The 15,042-nt window shown below is 32.8% G+C and overlaps 3 protein-coding genes across 3 annotated transcripts; all 3 read left to right on the forward strand.

The window, feature by feature from the left end:
- The first annotated feature begins 1,837 nt into the window (after nucleotides 1–1,837).
- On the forward strand, nucleotides 1,838–3,128 carry LOC134281843 (heat shock 70 kDa protein 12B-like). The gene is made up of 2 exons (XM_062764282.1): nucleotides 1,838–2,609; nucleotides 2,781–3,128. Exons 1-2 carry the CDS (start codon nucleotides 2,403–2,405, stop codon nucleotides 3,126–3,128), a joined length of 555 nt encoding a protein of 184 aa, XP_062620266.1. The 5' UTR covers nucleotides 1,838–2,402.
- A 392-nt stretch (nucleotides 3,129–3,520) lies between these two features.
- LOC134281852 (heat shock 70 kDa protein 12B-like) lies at nucleotides 3,521–4,938 on the forward strand. Its single transcript, XM_062764290.1, has 2 exons — nucleotides 3,521–3,747; nucleotides 4,738–4,938. Exons 1-2 carry the CDS (start codon nucleotides 3,574–3,576, stop codon nucleotides 4,921–4,923), a joined length of 360 nt encoding a protein of 119 aa, XP_062620274.1. The 5' UTR covers nucleotides 3,521–3,573; the 3' UTR covers nucleotides 4,924–4,938.
- Nucleotides 4,939–12,535: 7,597 nt separating this feature from the next.
- LOC134281844 (uncharacterized) lies at nucleotides 12,536–13,731 on the forward strand. Its single transcript, XM_062764283.1, has 3 exons — nucleotides 12,536–12,560; nucleotides 13,022–13,250; nucleotides 13,443–13,731. The coding sequence occupies exons 1-3, from the start codon at nucleotides 12,536–12,538 to the stop codon at nucleotides 13,729–13,731; spliced, it is 543 nt and encodes a 180-aa protein (XP_062620267.1).
- The last annotated feature ends 1,311 nt before the right edge of the window (nucleotides 13,732–15,042 follow it).

The following is a 15,042-nucleotide window of genomic DNA, read 5'->3' on the forward strand; positions in this document are numbered from 1 at the left end:
TCTTAAGCATATTTGTTTTGTTTTTTTTTTATCGAGAAACAAATTATTTCCTCTTTATGTCTTAAATCCTGGTTTATTCGAAGAATTAACAAAATAACGATTTTTCCTCTATATGAAAGATTAGTGACCCATGCCCACGACCTTATAATCTAAAATAAAGTAAGAATTTTAATCAATTTTACGATGAAAAAGTAGTAATCTATTAAGAACATTAATTATATAGCCAATACCACATTGATTATTTGATGCGCCATATTTTCGCCTCATTCTAGTAGACTAAAATTTGGTGAATGCAAGCTAAAATTTTATTCAATATTAATTTTACAACACAAAAAGGATAACTCTCTTTGCAATAGGTAATGTATATTTAATAGAGATTTCTTTGTGATAAGAACGGGGTCCATTGGTGGACGGAAAAGAAATTGCACTATTTGAAGGTATTGCTTTACATACTCATTTTCTTTACTAGATATAAATAATCTATATACCTGATATTAGATTTGGATTTTTGAGTTTTTGAAATATTTATAGTGAAAAAAGGGGAGTCATATTTGTCCATCTACAATGAAATTAATGTTTTAACGACAGTCTGCATATCTCCAATAAAAGTGTCCTACAATTTTTGTGCTGATGATTCAATGATTCAGTATCAAGTGATTTATGAGGACATTAAAAAAATCAATAAGATAAACAAATAAAGTACATTTGTACCTTTAACCTTTTAGATTTATTATGGTTCCCATTAGGAGTGCGCAAGATGTAATCCGATGTGACATTTGTGAGACAGTTATAGTACAGAAGTACTGTGATTTCTGTCACGCGGGTATGTTGAGGAAGCATATAAGTCATTTCTCGGAAAATTTAGACTTTTTAAAGAAAATTAAGTTTGATAATTTACCAAAACCTCTGAAAAATGTAAACTGTTATTAACTATTGCGTACAGGTAAAAGAGTGTCTAATGCAAAGACGTGCACCACCGCCACGGGATCACGTGACTTCTATTAATAGCAAAATTTTCCTAAATAAAAAAGCTAACAGAACAACAATATCCCGGAGTTTAATAATTTCTTTTACTAAATAATATAGTTGAAAAACATCACTTTTTCCTAAAAAGAGCTGCTAGAATCCCACAGTCTTGTCAGTAAAATAATTATTCCACACATTCACATGAAACCTTACCCAATGTTTTGAATTTTTTGCATATGAACCGAGATTTCTCGTAAAACAATGCTTAACTCGGGATTCTAGCAGCACTTTCCAAGTTTGTCATAAGGCAAACTTTCCATTGATACAAATCTTTTGTTTTGAAATATCCAGCTTATTGTTGTTTTGTTGCATTATTTTTGTCACGAACGACAGAGGAAACGCCGACCGGTATACGTATACAGCTGACTTTTTTCGAAAGAGAATATAATCGATGAAAATAAATTATCATACCTGTTTATTTAACTGAACTCCATATGAATTTTACATAATGTCCACGATATTTCCTTTAAATCTCAATTTTACGTATCTTTGTACATGTCGTCTTAGCCAAATTCTCTTTACACGACATGATCTATTCCCAAGTTACTTGATGTACACATATGACGTCATCGGTGGTAGAATTTAATCGAAATGACAGATACATCATAAAGAAATAAAAACATTTTATTTTTGTTAATGTTTACACTATTCTATTCATTTTCTAGAGTTAAATTACATCTCTAAATACCAATACAACGAAAAGTTTTGTTATACAATTGACGTCATCTCACCGACTATAACGTCATAATGTAGCACTGCTTTAGTCAAGGTAGAATATTTTGTATGCTTCCTTATCACCCCTGCGCACGTCAATCTGCGCATTCCTTGTGTAGGAAAACATATTTCTGATGACTATGACAAACATAAAGTGGTCCCATTCCGACAAAAAAAGTCAACTTTAATTTTTCGTAAGTGCACAGCACATCAAACAAGAGACAGTGAGTTTCACTGTGAAACATGCGAAACCTCTGTGTGTTCGTTGTGCACTATATCTGATAATATAAGGGACATGTCATTTTAACTCTTTCTGATCTCTTTTATCCAAAGAGGAAAGTTATTAGAAAAGATGCTGAAGAATTAGAAAACTTACTTTCTCCAACGTATGCAGAAATTGCAAATGAAATAGAAACCCAGATAGCTAACTTAGATGGGGAATATGGTAATCTTACAACAACGTTGATCAAATGTGGAGATGAATGGCACAGAGAAGTCGACTTAATTGTCAAGAAATTAAGAATTGAAATAGAGAAAGAAAAATCGAAGCATTATAGTATTCTAAAGGATCATTTGAAAGAAATTAAACAGATACAGACTATTATTGAACAAACACTTCTAAATCTTGAACAATTGAAAATTCAAATGATGTATCGTTGACCATGGAATACATCTCACGAACCAAGGAATTAAGCAAACTGCCTCCAAAAATTCAAGTATCACTACCAACTTTTAGTTCAAGGACAATAGACACAGAGCAGTTTTACAAGTTATTTGGATGTTTAACACCATTATCCACCACAACAGAGGAAAATGGCTACAAAGTGAAGAAACCAAAGATAACGACAAAAGACATGCTGGAGGCACGGGTAAGTGGTGTCATTTTAACACAGTGAACACATTATTTGATCCCCCAGACATTGATACATACATTCTGATCTTTTGGGATTTCTTTCTTCTCTTCATTCTTGTTTACTGTATTCTCTGGACAAATCAATTCTCGGATAAGAAATCCTTATGATGTTTTTTTATCCTTTCAGACTTGGGACAAAGAGAACATGCCCTCTACCAGAAAACCGCTGGTGGCAGCCATTGATTTAGGTACCACCTACAGCGGCTATGCATTTTCCTATAAACATGAATACGAAAACGACCCTTTGAAGGTCAGCTTCTGCAACTGGGCAGCAGGCTCCCGGAGTCTATCGACCCTAAATACCCCCACCTGTGTTCTGTTCAATAAAGACAGGGTGTTCGACTCGTTTGTTTACGAAGCAGAGAATAAATATTCAGAACTGGCAGAGGAAGAGGAACATGAGGAGTGGTATTATTTCAAGAGGTTCAAGATGTCTATCTTTAACAGACAGGCAAGTTCATCTCTTAATCTGTGAAAATTGATAATTATTTAGAGTTAAGATTTTTCTTAAGGGGCCGGGAATTACTCCGTTTATAATGACGTAATCCTCTGGGTATTCTTGTATTTCTTATCAATATTCTGTTAGGAGAGGAACCCTTAACTAATTTCTACTTGCTAATGTCCCCTGCTATTTCAATTCTAAGATACAGCCCTATTTTAAGTAAAGGTAGAAAGATAATTAAAATAGATACATTTGAGAAAAATATGTATAATGGTATTGGTAGAAATTTAAGGGTTAGAATTTGAAAAAAAATATATTAATCATGTTTGTAGTTTTTTGTGCATTGAAGATTCGATTTCGTATTGATCCTTTTTAATTAGCAGACTGAATGTCTTAAAAATGGTGAAGATGTTGTACATATTTCTCACAGGAACCACTTTCAAAAGCCATAAAAATAAAATCTATAGATGGGAAGGAGATGGTGGCTTTGGATGTGTTTTCAGCGGCCATTAAATTCCTGAGGCGTCACCTATTACATACTCTAGAACAACGAGCCGCAGGGATAAGAGAAACTGATATAGGTTGGGTCTTAACAGTACCTGCTATCTGGGACGATCTTGCCAGACAGTTTATGAGAGAGGCGGCAGTTAGGGTATAATTGAGCTATACACTAGTTAAGGGTAATGTTAGCAACCTCAAATTAGATTTATTTTTGTTACAGATATTTTCATGAAATATATCTTAAGATTTCAGGGGGCCGACTGGGGTTTCCATTGCACAATAGTTCGCGCATCAAAGTCAAATAAGGCGTATCTATTCTTTTAAAGCACCCTTTCTTTCACAAAATAAGTAACATCTAACAAAATTAAGAAATTACGCGTTAAAAAGCTTTATTACAATTTTATTAACTGATTCTAACAGCGATTTTTTAAATTATAGATTGAGGTCGTCATAGTGTGTTTGTGCTTTTAGGATAAACTGAAGTTTTTAAGAGGGGGTCATTAAGATGCCATAAAAGCATTTACTAAATTTATTTTTAGAATATCATTGACAATTATCTTCCTATTTTTGGCATAAAACTATTCTGTATCATATTTTGTAGTACTTCATAAAAACAGGAAAATATCACTTATTTTGACATTTTGAGATGCCTCCTCTGGAAAGCAGACGATAGCATTTTGTGTTTCTTCTGTTTAATGTATATCATAATATTATTCATCACGTTTTATAACTTGAGCAAAAAGTATATTGTTGGATTTGTATAATTCGCTCTGAAGACCGAAAATTGTCATATAACCCTGTACCTGTGGTCTGAGACGGTTCCCTAAAAATATCCAGACGGTAAATTTTCCCTAAATTTTGCACATATACTGGAGTCGATTTAAGTTACATATGGTAAAGAATTAAAGATTTCTATATTGTTGTTTTCACACAATGAAACCTCAGTTTGCTCTTTTTAAATTTTTTGTAACTTTAGAAATGTAAAGAACCCCGAAAACTAAAAATAACTAATTTGCAATGAAAAACCACAAACCTGAGTTTAAAAAAGTACACTGTAGAGTTTTAATTGAGGATGCAGTTTGAAAACATCTTTTAAGAATATATTTGTTTAAGGCTTGCTGAGATGTTGATTTTTGTTTAGTCTGGAATAGCCGGGGACCAGTTACTGATAGCACTTGAGCCTGGAATGGCCTTGTTATACTGTAACCATCTTCCCATAGAGAAACTGAAGTCTGAGGCGGGCGTCCAGGGATTTGGTGCCTTTTCCAAGGGAAGCAAATACCTAATTCGGGATTGTAGAAGTAAGTTTTTGTTTAAATACCCTTAGGCCAGGCAAAGTGAATTCCTTTGGTTCTCAGACCTTTTCTTCAAGAAATATGATGACTGAGGGAGGCATATTTTTTTTTTCTTTTCGTTGCCCCAAAACATAATGAGGCAGCTTTTTATATAGTACAAAACCTCAAAAAATGATGGGGGGTGTGATTTGTTGTTTTTATTTTATTGATTTACCAATAAAAAGGGTCAATGAGGCACCCTTGGAAGAGATTAGGGAGGGCCTGAGAATCAAGAAATTATTTTTTTTTGCCTTATGTATAGCACACCTGTTATATTATTATTACAGCATTCATCAAAAACATCTGTCTTACAAGTCAAGTGTTTCTAAAAAATATTTACTTATTGTATACCATTAGACTTCCGGAATTTTTCTATCAAGATTAAGGATTTTTTTCCTTTAATTAACTAATGTTTAGCAAAGTGGTTGAAATAGATTAAATCCATCCAGTCTCTTGATATACTGTCAGAATTAAACAAAGTTTATAGAAATATATCTGTTTACCCTAATCATGACACAATGATTTAATAAGGATAAGCATATATGTACAGTACAATCTCTTTATCCCAAACTCGATAGGACCAAAAATAAACTTAAACTATCCTAGAAATTAAGATATCAAATGTAAAATATTTAAATAAAAGTGATTGTGACATCAAAATTGCTTCGACCTATCCATGTTCGAAATACAAAAGTTTAAATTAATTGTATATAAAATATACACTTTCAGTTTTCTATCCTTTCATTCCCTTTTGGCAATCTCTGCCTTATACTTTTCGCATGTATTTTTTCAAATACTTTTTTTGTTTGCTATGATACAATGTATGGGCACTGCCTTTAAAGTTGGGTAGAGTTTCAGCACGACTATTTTTTTTATTATGTACTTGTAACCGAGCAGGAAGACAGAATGGGTTTTCGTCATCTATTTATCTGTTTTAAGACAAAATAAGGCATTTACCTATAATAACAAAGTATAAGCCAAAATGACAGAATACTGATACAAAAAATATGAAAATACATGTACGAGAAAAGGGTGAAAAAAATCACTAACCGTAAATGTTTAAGGAAAAAAATAACTATATAAAACCACATGTACTAGCACTGTATCAATTTAAATGAAAATCTTGCAGAATCAATATTATTTCCGTAAAGATACACCCTTGACTGCAAAAATACAAAAGAAGTAAAACGTTCGGAATCTTGTGACATCTAATTCCAGATGAGCAAACAAACTTTCGGCTAATAAAGTTTTCATTTTATTTTTCTAAAAATGATATGAAAAAAAAATAAATGAGAAAAACGAATAAAAATGTTTAAAATTAAATGTCATAATATCAAATATAGGCACGAGTAAAGCTTAAATCAATTGCATAAAATAAACAAGGTAAACTTATGTATAGCTCTAAAGACCATGTGTTAGGCAAAACAGTGTGCTGGCGACTAATCATTTTCTTGTTTATTAGCAAAACTTAAGATTCTATAGACTAGTGTTTTCTTGCTAAGAAAGAGTTCATCTCTGCCTTGCAAATAAGAGGTGTCGCGAAAATTGATAAAAAACTAAAAAAAGTGATCTACAGTATTCAATTTTTCCATGCATGACCAAAAATGTTTTTACTTTTGTATTGATTTTGTGTATCAGTATGAGATAAAAATTAATTCAGCAATTGTTTCATAATTCAAATGAATTTTACCTTTATCTTCATTTTGAATTATTTTAAAAGCCCCTACAAAGTGTTCTCATTAAACTAGAAATGGGAAGATCTGGAGATCTTCTCTTATTTATGATTTCAACAACTGCTGCATTGTCACAGTGAAATAAAATTCTTTTCTTGGACCACATATCCCCCATAATATGGCCGCAGTCACAATAGGATAAAGTTCTCTGAATGCTATCGAGATGGGTTGTTTCAATGTTATGGTTAATTCCTGTGGCCAGGACTCCGAAAACCATCTGCCTTGAAAATAACCTCCAAATCATAGCATCGAAGAAGCGTCAGTATACAGTTCCATATCTGCATTACTTGTTAGATTTCTTTCGTAGAATACTGATACACCATTCCATTTCTCTAAGAAGACTAACCACATGTGCAGATCTTCTCTGCTTTGTTTTGAGAACTTTACATAATGATGTAGTTTGTTTTCTGTTGTGGATAAAGCTATGAGGTAGGATGTAAAGGCTCTGCCCGGTTGTATCACTTTGACGGCAAAGTTGAAATGGCCCAGTAACTGTAATAATTGTCTTTTTGTTACTGAGGACTTTTTCAAGAAGTCGGTTATAAAAGATCTAATCCTATCAATCTTTTCCAAGGGCAGTCTGGCCTTTATCTTTTCTGTGTCTAATATGATTCCCAAATATTCCAAGCAATTTGTTGGACCTTCTGTCTTCTTCAATGAAAGGGGGATATTAAGCCTCTTAATATCGTGCAAATGATAGCCATCGTTCTTTCACTAATATATCCTGGATTGTCAATTGTCAAAAAGTCCTCTAATAAGTGAAATATATTGGAAATTCCATAGTTATTGTAGGCAATCCATACTATTGCTTGTGACAAATGGTCAAAAATTTTTGGTGAACTTCTGCTGCCGAAAGGTAAGCGGACAAAATAATAATATTTATTTCTCTATTTAACGCACAACAAATGCCACAGTTCTGGTGTCACTGGAATAAGTTTGAAAGCATCACTAATATCGGTTTTACATAGAATTGCATTTCTTCCAAGTTCTTTGATCTTGTTAATGGCGTCGTCAATTTTCACATATTTTAACGAGCACTTTACTTTGTCTATCAAGTCATTGATACTATCCACATCTTCCTTTTGTTGAGGAGAAGACAAGTCCAAAATTAAGCGTTTTTTCCCCGAGTATTTGCCTGTTGCAAGACCCAATGGACTTACTCTGTAAGTAGGGAATTCTAAACTGTCAAAAGGACATTTAACAAACCCTTTCTGTACTTCTTTCTCCAGGAGTTCATCTACTGTACTTGGATCCTCCATTGCAGATTTTAAATTTTTACACTCAAACGATGTGTCCATATGAAACTCATCACCGAAAAAAATATCAAAACAAGATTAAAGACCATGAATTATGTAATTACGAATTCTTTGTCTGGGTGATTTTGTAATTCATGTTTTAATTGTTCAATGTTGATAGGAGTAGTGGCTTTAGGCTGGTTCTCTGAAGGTAGTCACAAGCTTTGATTTTGCTTTTTTGTCTTGGTCGTCTCCGAAGTTGCAGTTTTGCCTGTCTCTTGCTTGGGACATTTGTTATTTTCCATGTCCAAATGAAAAACAGATTGCACACACATGGGCTCTCCTACAGTATGGCAGTGCACATCTGTTGTAATTGAAATTGTTACATACCGGTTGACCCTCTACGTAAACAATCTGTCTGTCATAGCGATCTTTGTGACTTGAAGATCTTGTCTGTTTTGCCTTGTCTTTCTCTTCAGATTTTGTTTCAACACTGCACATAGCTGTTAAATGAGTTGTTGATCTGCATGTTTCACATTTCCTGACTTCGGCACCAGCTACAACTCGCTTGAGTAGTTCCTCATCCCCTTTGCTCCAGTTGATGAGCACATGGTTCTGTTTCAGTGCATGCTATGGCACACTTTGCGGATAAAAATTTATGATATTCGTAAAACTTTGAAGGCCATACATTATGAACCTCAATAATGTGTGCCAGGTATGTGTCTAATTCTTCCTATCTCCAAGGATATGCGTTTGGTGCGCACATAATGCGCTTAAAACGCCCAAATGCAGTCACAAATTCGCTTATGCTGAGATTTCGCGAGAGGCGCTTGTCTGGCTTGTCTATTTTGTCTGATGTTGGTGGTAGCTGAGTCTCGTACGCAGGTATTAATAATGCACACAAACTTATGTCGTCCCCCTTTAAGATTTTCTTCCTGATGTCAGGATTTACTAGGTCTATGTGCCCTACTTCTTTCGATGGAACCCCTATATTAACAGTGTTAAGCGTACCTGTGTTTTGAATTTGCAATGAATGGAAGGTGTCGCTCCTGATGTTCCTCTTTCTGCGTTTGTCATTACTTTCTGGAGAGGATTCTCTTCAGTCTTTTTATCCTTTTCCAGAAGTATATTTACTGTCTGTTGAAGCGCTGAGCATGATTGCGCCATCAATTGCAAAGTCGAAAGTAACTCTCGATTGTCGCTGGCATTATTTACACTTGTACTTCCGCTTTGAGAGGGTTCCCCAGAACTAATAATGGTTTCTGTGACGTCACATCCGCCCAACTCTACTTCTTCCCGCGAAATCAAATTTGTCTCCTGGCGGTTGTCTTTTTCGAAATTTTCGTAGTATAGTTATCTCAATGCGGTTGCATTAAAACTTTTAGGAACGGAAATTCCCATGGAATTGAGTTTTTGTCGTAGTTCTGAAACCGTCCAATTTCGTGGATTGGTCATATCTAGGCCTAATCCCAAAACGTTTTGTTCCGAACTCGGGCGAGAATCTTCACTTCTCTTTGCGTTTCTATGCGGCATATTGAACAATGTTATTTTCTTCACATCAAATACTTCACTTAGGTAAATGTCACCAAACTACTATCCTAAGTACCCAGGAATCAAAATTTATGTAGCACAGACATCGTATCATATTTCAAGCTGTTGAGTTTTCAGTTTCTTCACTAGGGTAACGCACTTAAATCATTAAGTCTCCCACTTCACATCTCGAAAGTTAAATCCAATTTATAGAAATATCTGTCCAAAAACGGAACGTTAAAGAATGTATTGAAAGTATGAAGTATGATCAAATCTTTTCTGTGTATGTAAACACAACTGCTGAAACTTCGAAGATTGTAACCTGCTCTGATTGGTTAGATAAATGACGTGATTCTAGTATGTGGGCTCTTTGAGGGAAATTATTTATAGAAAGCCTGTAAATTCTAGATAGAGTTGTTTTGGGTAATAAACTCTGATTATTAACATAATCAATATTTAATGTTTTAATGAATCAGTATAAAATGTTATATGAGGCTAATAATATATATGAAGTACTTCTAAATTACTTTTGTTTTCACAGACATTAAAAAAATCAATAAGATAAACAAAGTAGGTAAGGAAAAGATTCTTCCAAGATAAATGTACATTTGTACCTTTAACTTTTTAGATTTAATATGGATCCCAGCAGGAGTGCACAACATATCATCCAATGTGACCTTTGTGAGGATGCTTTAGTACAGATGTACTCTGATTTCTGTCATGTCAATCTGTGCATTCCTTGTAAAGGAAAACATATTTCTGATGACTATGAAAAACATAAAGTTGTCCCTTTCCAAAAAAGGAAATCAACATTAATCTATCCTAAGTGCTCAGCACATCAAACAAGAGACTGTGAATTTCACTGTGAAAGGTGCAACATTTCTGTGTGTTCTTTGTGTACTTTGTCAGATGCACACCAGTGGCATATTATTTCAACTCTTTCTGACCTCTTTTATTCAAAAAGAAAAGAAATTGAAAAAGACACTACAGAATTAAAAATACAATTTCGCCAACTTATATAGGGGTTTCAACTGAAATAGAAACTCAGTTAGCTGACTTAGATGGAGAATATGAGAATCTTACAACAACCTTGATAAAATATGGAAAGGAATGGCACAGAAAAATAGATTTAATTGTAGAGAAATTGAAATAGGAAAAATGAAAACGAAGCATGAAAATATTCTAAAAGAGCACTTAATTGAAATATAAGAAGATACAGTTTTCAATTGATCAAACAATATTAAACTTGGAAAAAATTTATGATTCAAATGAAGAAATACTTGCTATCCAAATTAGAAACAATGAAAATATACATGGCCTATCATTTAATGAGAAAGCTTCAAAAAATATCAAGATAGTCCAACATGCTGATGACTGCACAAATGCATTAAAAGACACCAACTCATTGGCAACTACTCTTAATATTATTCACCATTTTAGTAAAGTTGCTGGTCCGAAACTTAATTTATCTAAAACTGAATGTATCTTAACTGGCTCTTTAATTGATGAGTATTGCAACAATAATGACCTATTCGGTGTAAAAATCGCAACTGAAAGTGTTAAATCTCTTGGCATATACTTGGATCATAATAAAGATGTGTGCTATGAAAAAAACTGGCTAAGTAAACTTGAAAAACTTGAAAAAATCTTAAGTGTTTGGCGAAAACGCAACTTAACAATATTTGGAAAATGTACAATAATAAATACTTTAGCGATATCAAAACTTGTCTATAATGCGTTTATTTTACCTAATCCAGATAAAAAATTCTTTAAAAGGGCTTCAAAAATCATTTATAACTTTCTATGGAAGAAAAGAGAGAGAATTAAACGAAATACATTGATAGGGTAAAATTGAACAAGGAGGAATAGGAATAGTTGACATTGAAAGTAAATTTTCTGCTGCAAAAGCTTCGTGGGTAAGAAAAATACTCGATAAAGATACACTCACACACTTTACTTTAAATAGTCTATTACAAAAAAGTAATTTATCTATAAATGATATCATTAAAACAACGAGTTGCAATTTGAATGATACAAAATTCTGGGGATTGACTAATTTCCCACAGTTTTATGTTGAAGTATTTTCAATGTTTAATAAGTGCAAAAAAATCAAACAAACCAACAAAATTTTGAAGGAAGAATTTTTATCCCAATTTATCTGGCACAATAATTTATTCCGGTATGATTCAAAAACATTATGTTTTGAACAATGGATCAAGAGTGGTATATTATATGTAAAAGATCTTTTTGATGAAAACGGTGAAATGCATGCGATAGATTACTTTTGGGATAAATTAAAAAGTAAAAACAATATATACTGTGAATATATTATGCTAAAAAAGACACTAAGACCTTTTAAATCAAGGCTTGATTGCTCCTATGCCAATTATATTAACATTCATAACAATGACTCGTTTTTGTTTGGAAACAATTGTTTTAAGTCGATCAAATCTTTAAAAAGTGATTTTTATTATTCTGTTTTAATTCAATCCAAATTTCAGAATTCAATATATGAGAATAAGTGGAATAAATATTTTAACATAGATGATAAATCATTATGGAAGAATATATACATTTCAAAAATTTGTAATATGTATGACAAAAAGATTGCAGAATTCAATTACAAGCTGCTTAACTGTCTTTTAAATACTAATATAAGTGTTAGTAAATGGAATAAAGATGTATCACCAATGTGTGAGTTATGTAATGTATCCGAAAATAGTGAACATCTTTTATTTTCTTGTATAATTACATCTTACTTGTGGAAAAAAAAATTGGTATATTTTTAAAATTTAACGTTTCATGGAAACGCATTGTGCTGGTATTTTATAGTGATTTTTCAGAGAAAACTTGTATTTTGAATAATCTTATATCATTTATTTGTTTTACAATCTATAAATATAAAATGAAGAGTCGATTCAATAATGAAAGAATGTCAGAAGAAAATTTGAAATCATATGCTAAAAATTGGCTTGTTTTATATAATTCTATTGTGAAAAAAACTGGTAAAATAAGAACCAACTTGTACAATGATTTAGCAAACTGTTAATAAAAAAAATATATATAATGTAAAAAAAAATATGTGTAGACAATTGCCTATCCAACACATGAAGAAACCAGTCTTCATGTGTGGTAGCTAGGGGTCCTCATTATGGACAGTGCTGGTGTTGAATAGGACTCCCTTTGCTACCTGGATTAGTTTGAACTTTTTTTATTGTATAAATACTATACAAAACCTGCATTCAATATATATTTATTTATCTTCCCTTATGTAGTATACAATTTTTGTCTATTGCATCAGTTTATATGTGCTCTTAAAATAATTGCATTAGATTGAACAGATAAATTCGTGAATATAGAAATTGTTATAGAAAAAAAAAGCAAAATGCTTGTTATATATCTATGATACGTATAATACATTTATATATTTTTTTTTATTTCCTTCTCTATAGAAGCAATATTACTACTCTGATATGAACATAAAAACATTAATTGTGATGTATGTTACAATTTATATTCAATATGTTGTATATTGCATATGCTTTTAATAAAGAGAAAAAAAAATGATTCAAATGAAGTGTTGTTGACTATAGAATACAGTTCAGACACCAAGGACTTCAGCAGACTACCACCAAAAGTTAGAGTATCATTACCAGAATTCAGTTCTAAGACGATCCATTCGGCAAAGTTTTGCAAGTTGTTTGGATATTTATCACCATTATCCACCACAACAGAAGAAAATGGCTACGAGATGAGGAAACCGAAAAAAGCAACAAGAGTATTGCTAGAAAAACCAAAACTAATCACTACTATTAATACTGGGTACGAAAATCTCCGTATTGCTATTTGTATCAATAACAAAGAAATCTGGACGAGTGCAGAAGTCAACGAAATGAAATGTTTTAGCATTCAAGGCTTTAAAATAAGGAAAATAAAGTCGAGAACAGGGAAAATGCCAGGTGATATAGCAGTGACAGGTGATTGAGATTTAGTGTACTCTGATCCGATAACAAGGGTTGTAAATAAAGTGAAGAATGGACAGACAGAGGAGGTGATCAGACTACAGGACTGGACACCTCTCAATATGTATGTTACCAATTGTGGTGATCTCCTGATTACTATGTACAACGTTTGGAAATCACAAACCAAAGTTGTCCGTTACTCAGGCTCCACAGAGAAACAAATAATCCAGTTTGATGAAAAGGGTAAACCTCTGTACTCAGGAAATTACAACATTAAGTACATCACTGAGAATGGAAACCTAGATATCTGTGTGGCTGACTGGGAATGGGCTCTGTGGTAGTGGTCAACAAAAATGGGAAATTCAGATTTAGATACACTGGTTATCCTTCTTCCTCTTTACAGAAAGATAGATTTGAACCTTCTGGAATAACAACAGATAGTCAGAACCATATTCTGACAACAGATAATAACCATTGTATCCATATCCTAGACCAAGATGGACAATTTCTAAGTTATATAAATAACTGTGATCTGAAAGATCTATGGGGATTATCTACTGACAAAAACGACAACTTGTTTGTTGCTGAGTATGACAGTGGAAATATTAAAAAAATCCAATATATTGAGTAAAAAAATATATGCAGGGAAGGCCTTTAGTATGTGATTTCCTACAGACATATATCTGTTGCAATGAACTGACGATGGATTTTTTTTAAATTTAATTTCTTTCCTGGTGGATTTCAAGGTCATGAGTAAAATTCCTTCACAGTTAAAAGAGAAATCATTCCTTTAACAAACATAATTTTGAAGAGTTGTATTATGCCGTTAACTCACCAAACGCTTCTTTTGGAAAAATATGTCGACTCCTTATCACATCAAGACAATCGTTGTTGCATTTTCCAACCTTTTTAATCAGTTGCAAGAAAAATAATAATAAAAAAAAACCAAATAATGTCCCAGTTGAAATCACTTCTTTGGCAATGCTGACATTGGGAACGCCAAACTTTCCAGGCATTTACTGTTTCGAGATTCGCGGTTATTTTTGTCTGGCAAGCAGTGACTATTTTGAGGATAATCCTTTTTATGTCAGTCAACATATAAAAAAAATGTTATTAGAATTTTTATTTTTATGCCCCCGTAATCGAAGATTTGGGTGTATATAGTTTTTGTCGTGTCCGTTCGTCTGCCTGTCTCTCTGTATATCGGTCTGTTTGTCCGTTTTTCTGCAAAACTCAAACCTTGTCCATATTTTTTAACTGGGTGGAGTTATAACTTTCATATTTCACATGTATATTCCATGTGACAACACCTTTTTTGAGTACCAGCAAATTTGACCTTTTGACCACTTTTATACAAGATTTTAAACATTGGCAATAACTTTTGAACAGTAAATAATAAACTTTTACTCTGAGCGTTTGAACAGTCGATATTAGAAGTTTCATACTTCACATATATATTCCTTGTTGCAATTTAGGCCTTTCGTTGGATACCAACAACTTTGACACTTTAAACTTGACCTAGGAGATTTCCGTACTTATAAAAAAACTTTTACCTTGGCCCTAACTTTTGAACGGTAAGGGCTAGGGTTTTCTAACTTCACACATACGTAATCCTTGCTAGGGATTACATATACTTCACATATGTAACCCTT

This window comes from Saccostrea cucullata, unplaced genomic scaffold (genome assembly GCF_032062105.1).
Source record: "Saccostrea cucullata isolate Sc308-1 unplaced genomic scaffold, CSIRO_AGI_Scuc_v1 ctg897, whole genome shotgun sequence".
Lineage (NCBI taxonomy): Eukaryota > Metazoa > Mollusca > Bivalvia > Ostreida > Ostreidae > Saccostrea > Saccostrea cuccullata.

What these genes read in the sequence shown, in the direction of transcription:
- LOC134281852 (XM_062764290.1), top strand. Translation starts at nt 3,574, where the DNA reads ATGGTGGCTTTGGATGTGTTTTCAGCGGCCATTAAATTCCTGAGGCGT. An exon ending in TGAGAGAGGCGGCAGTTAGG is followed by an intron (nt 3,748 to 4,737) that starts GTATAATTGAGC and finishes ATTTTTGTTTAG; the next exon opens with TCTGGAATAGCCGGGGACCA.
- LOC134281844 (XM_062764283.1), top strand. Translation starts at nt 12,536, where the DNA reads ATGAAGAAACCAGTCTTCATGTGTG. An exon ending in GAAACCAGTCTTCATGTGTG is followed by an intron (nt 12,561 to 13,021) that starts GTAGCTAGGGGT and finishes TGTTGACTATAG; the next exon opens with AATACAGTTCAGACACCAAG. An exon ending in ATCACTACTATTAATACTGG is followed by an intron (nt 13,251 to 13,442) that starts GTACGAAAATCT and finishes TCCGATAACAAG; the next exon opens with GGTTGTAAATAAAGTGAAGA.
- LOC134281843 (XM_062764282.1), top strand. Translation starts at nt 2,403, where the DNA reads ATGGAATACATCTCACGAACCAAGGAATTAAGCAAACTGCCTCCAAAA. An exon ending in AAGACATGCTGGAGGCACGG is followed by an intron (nt 2,610 to 2,780) that starts GTAAGTGGTGTC and finishes TTATCCTTTCAG; the next exon opens with ACTTGGGACAAAGAGAACAT.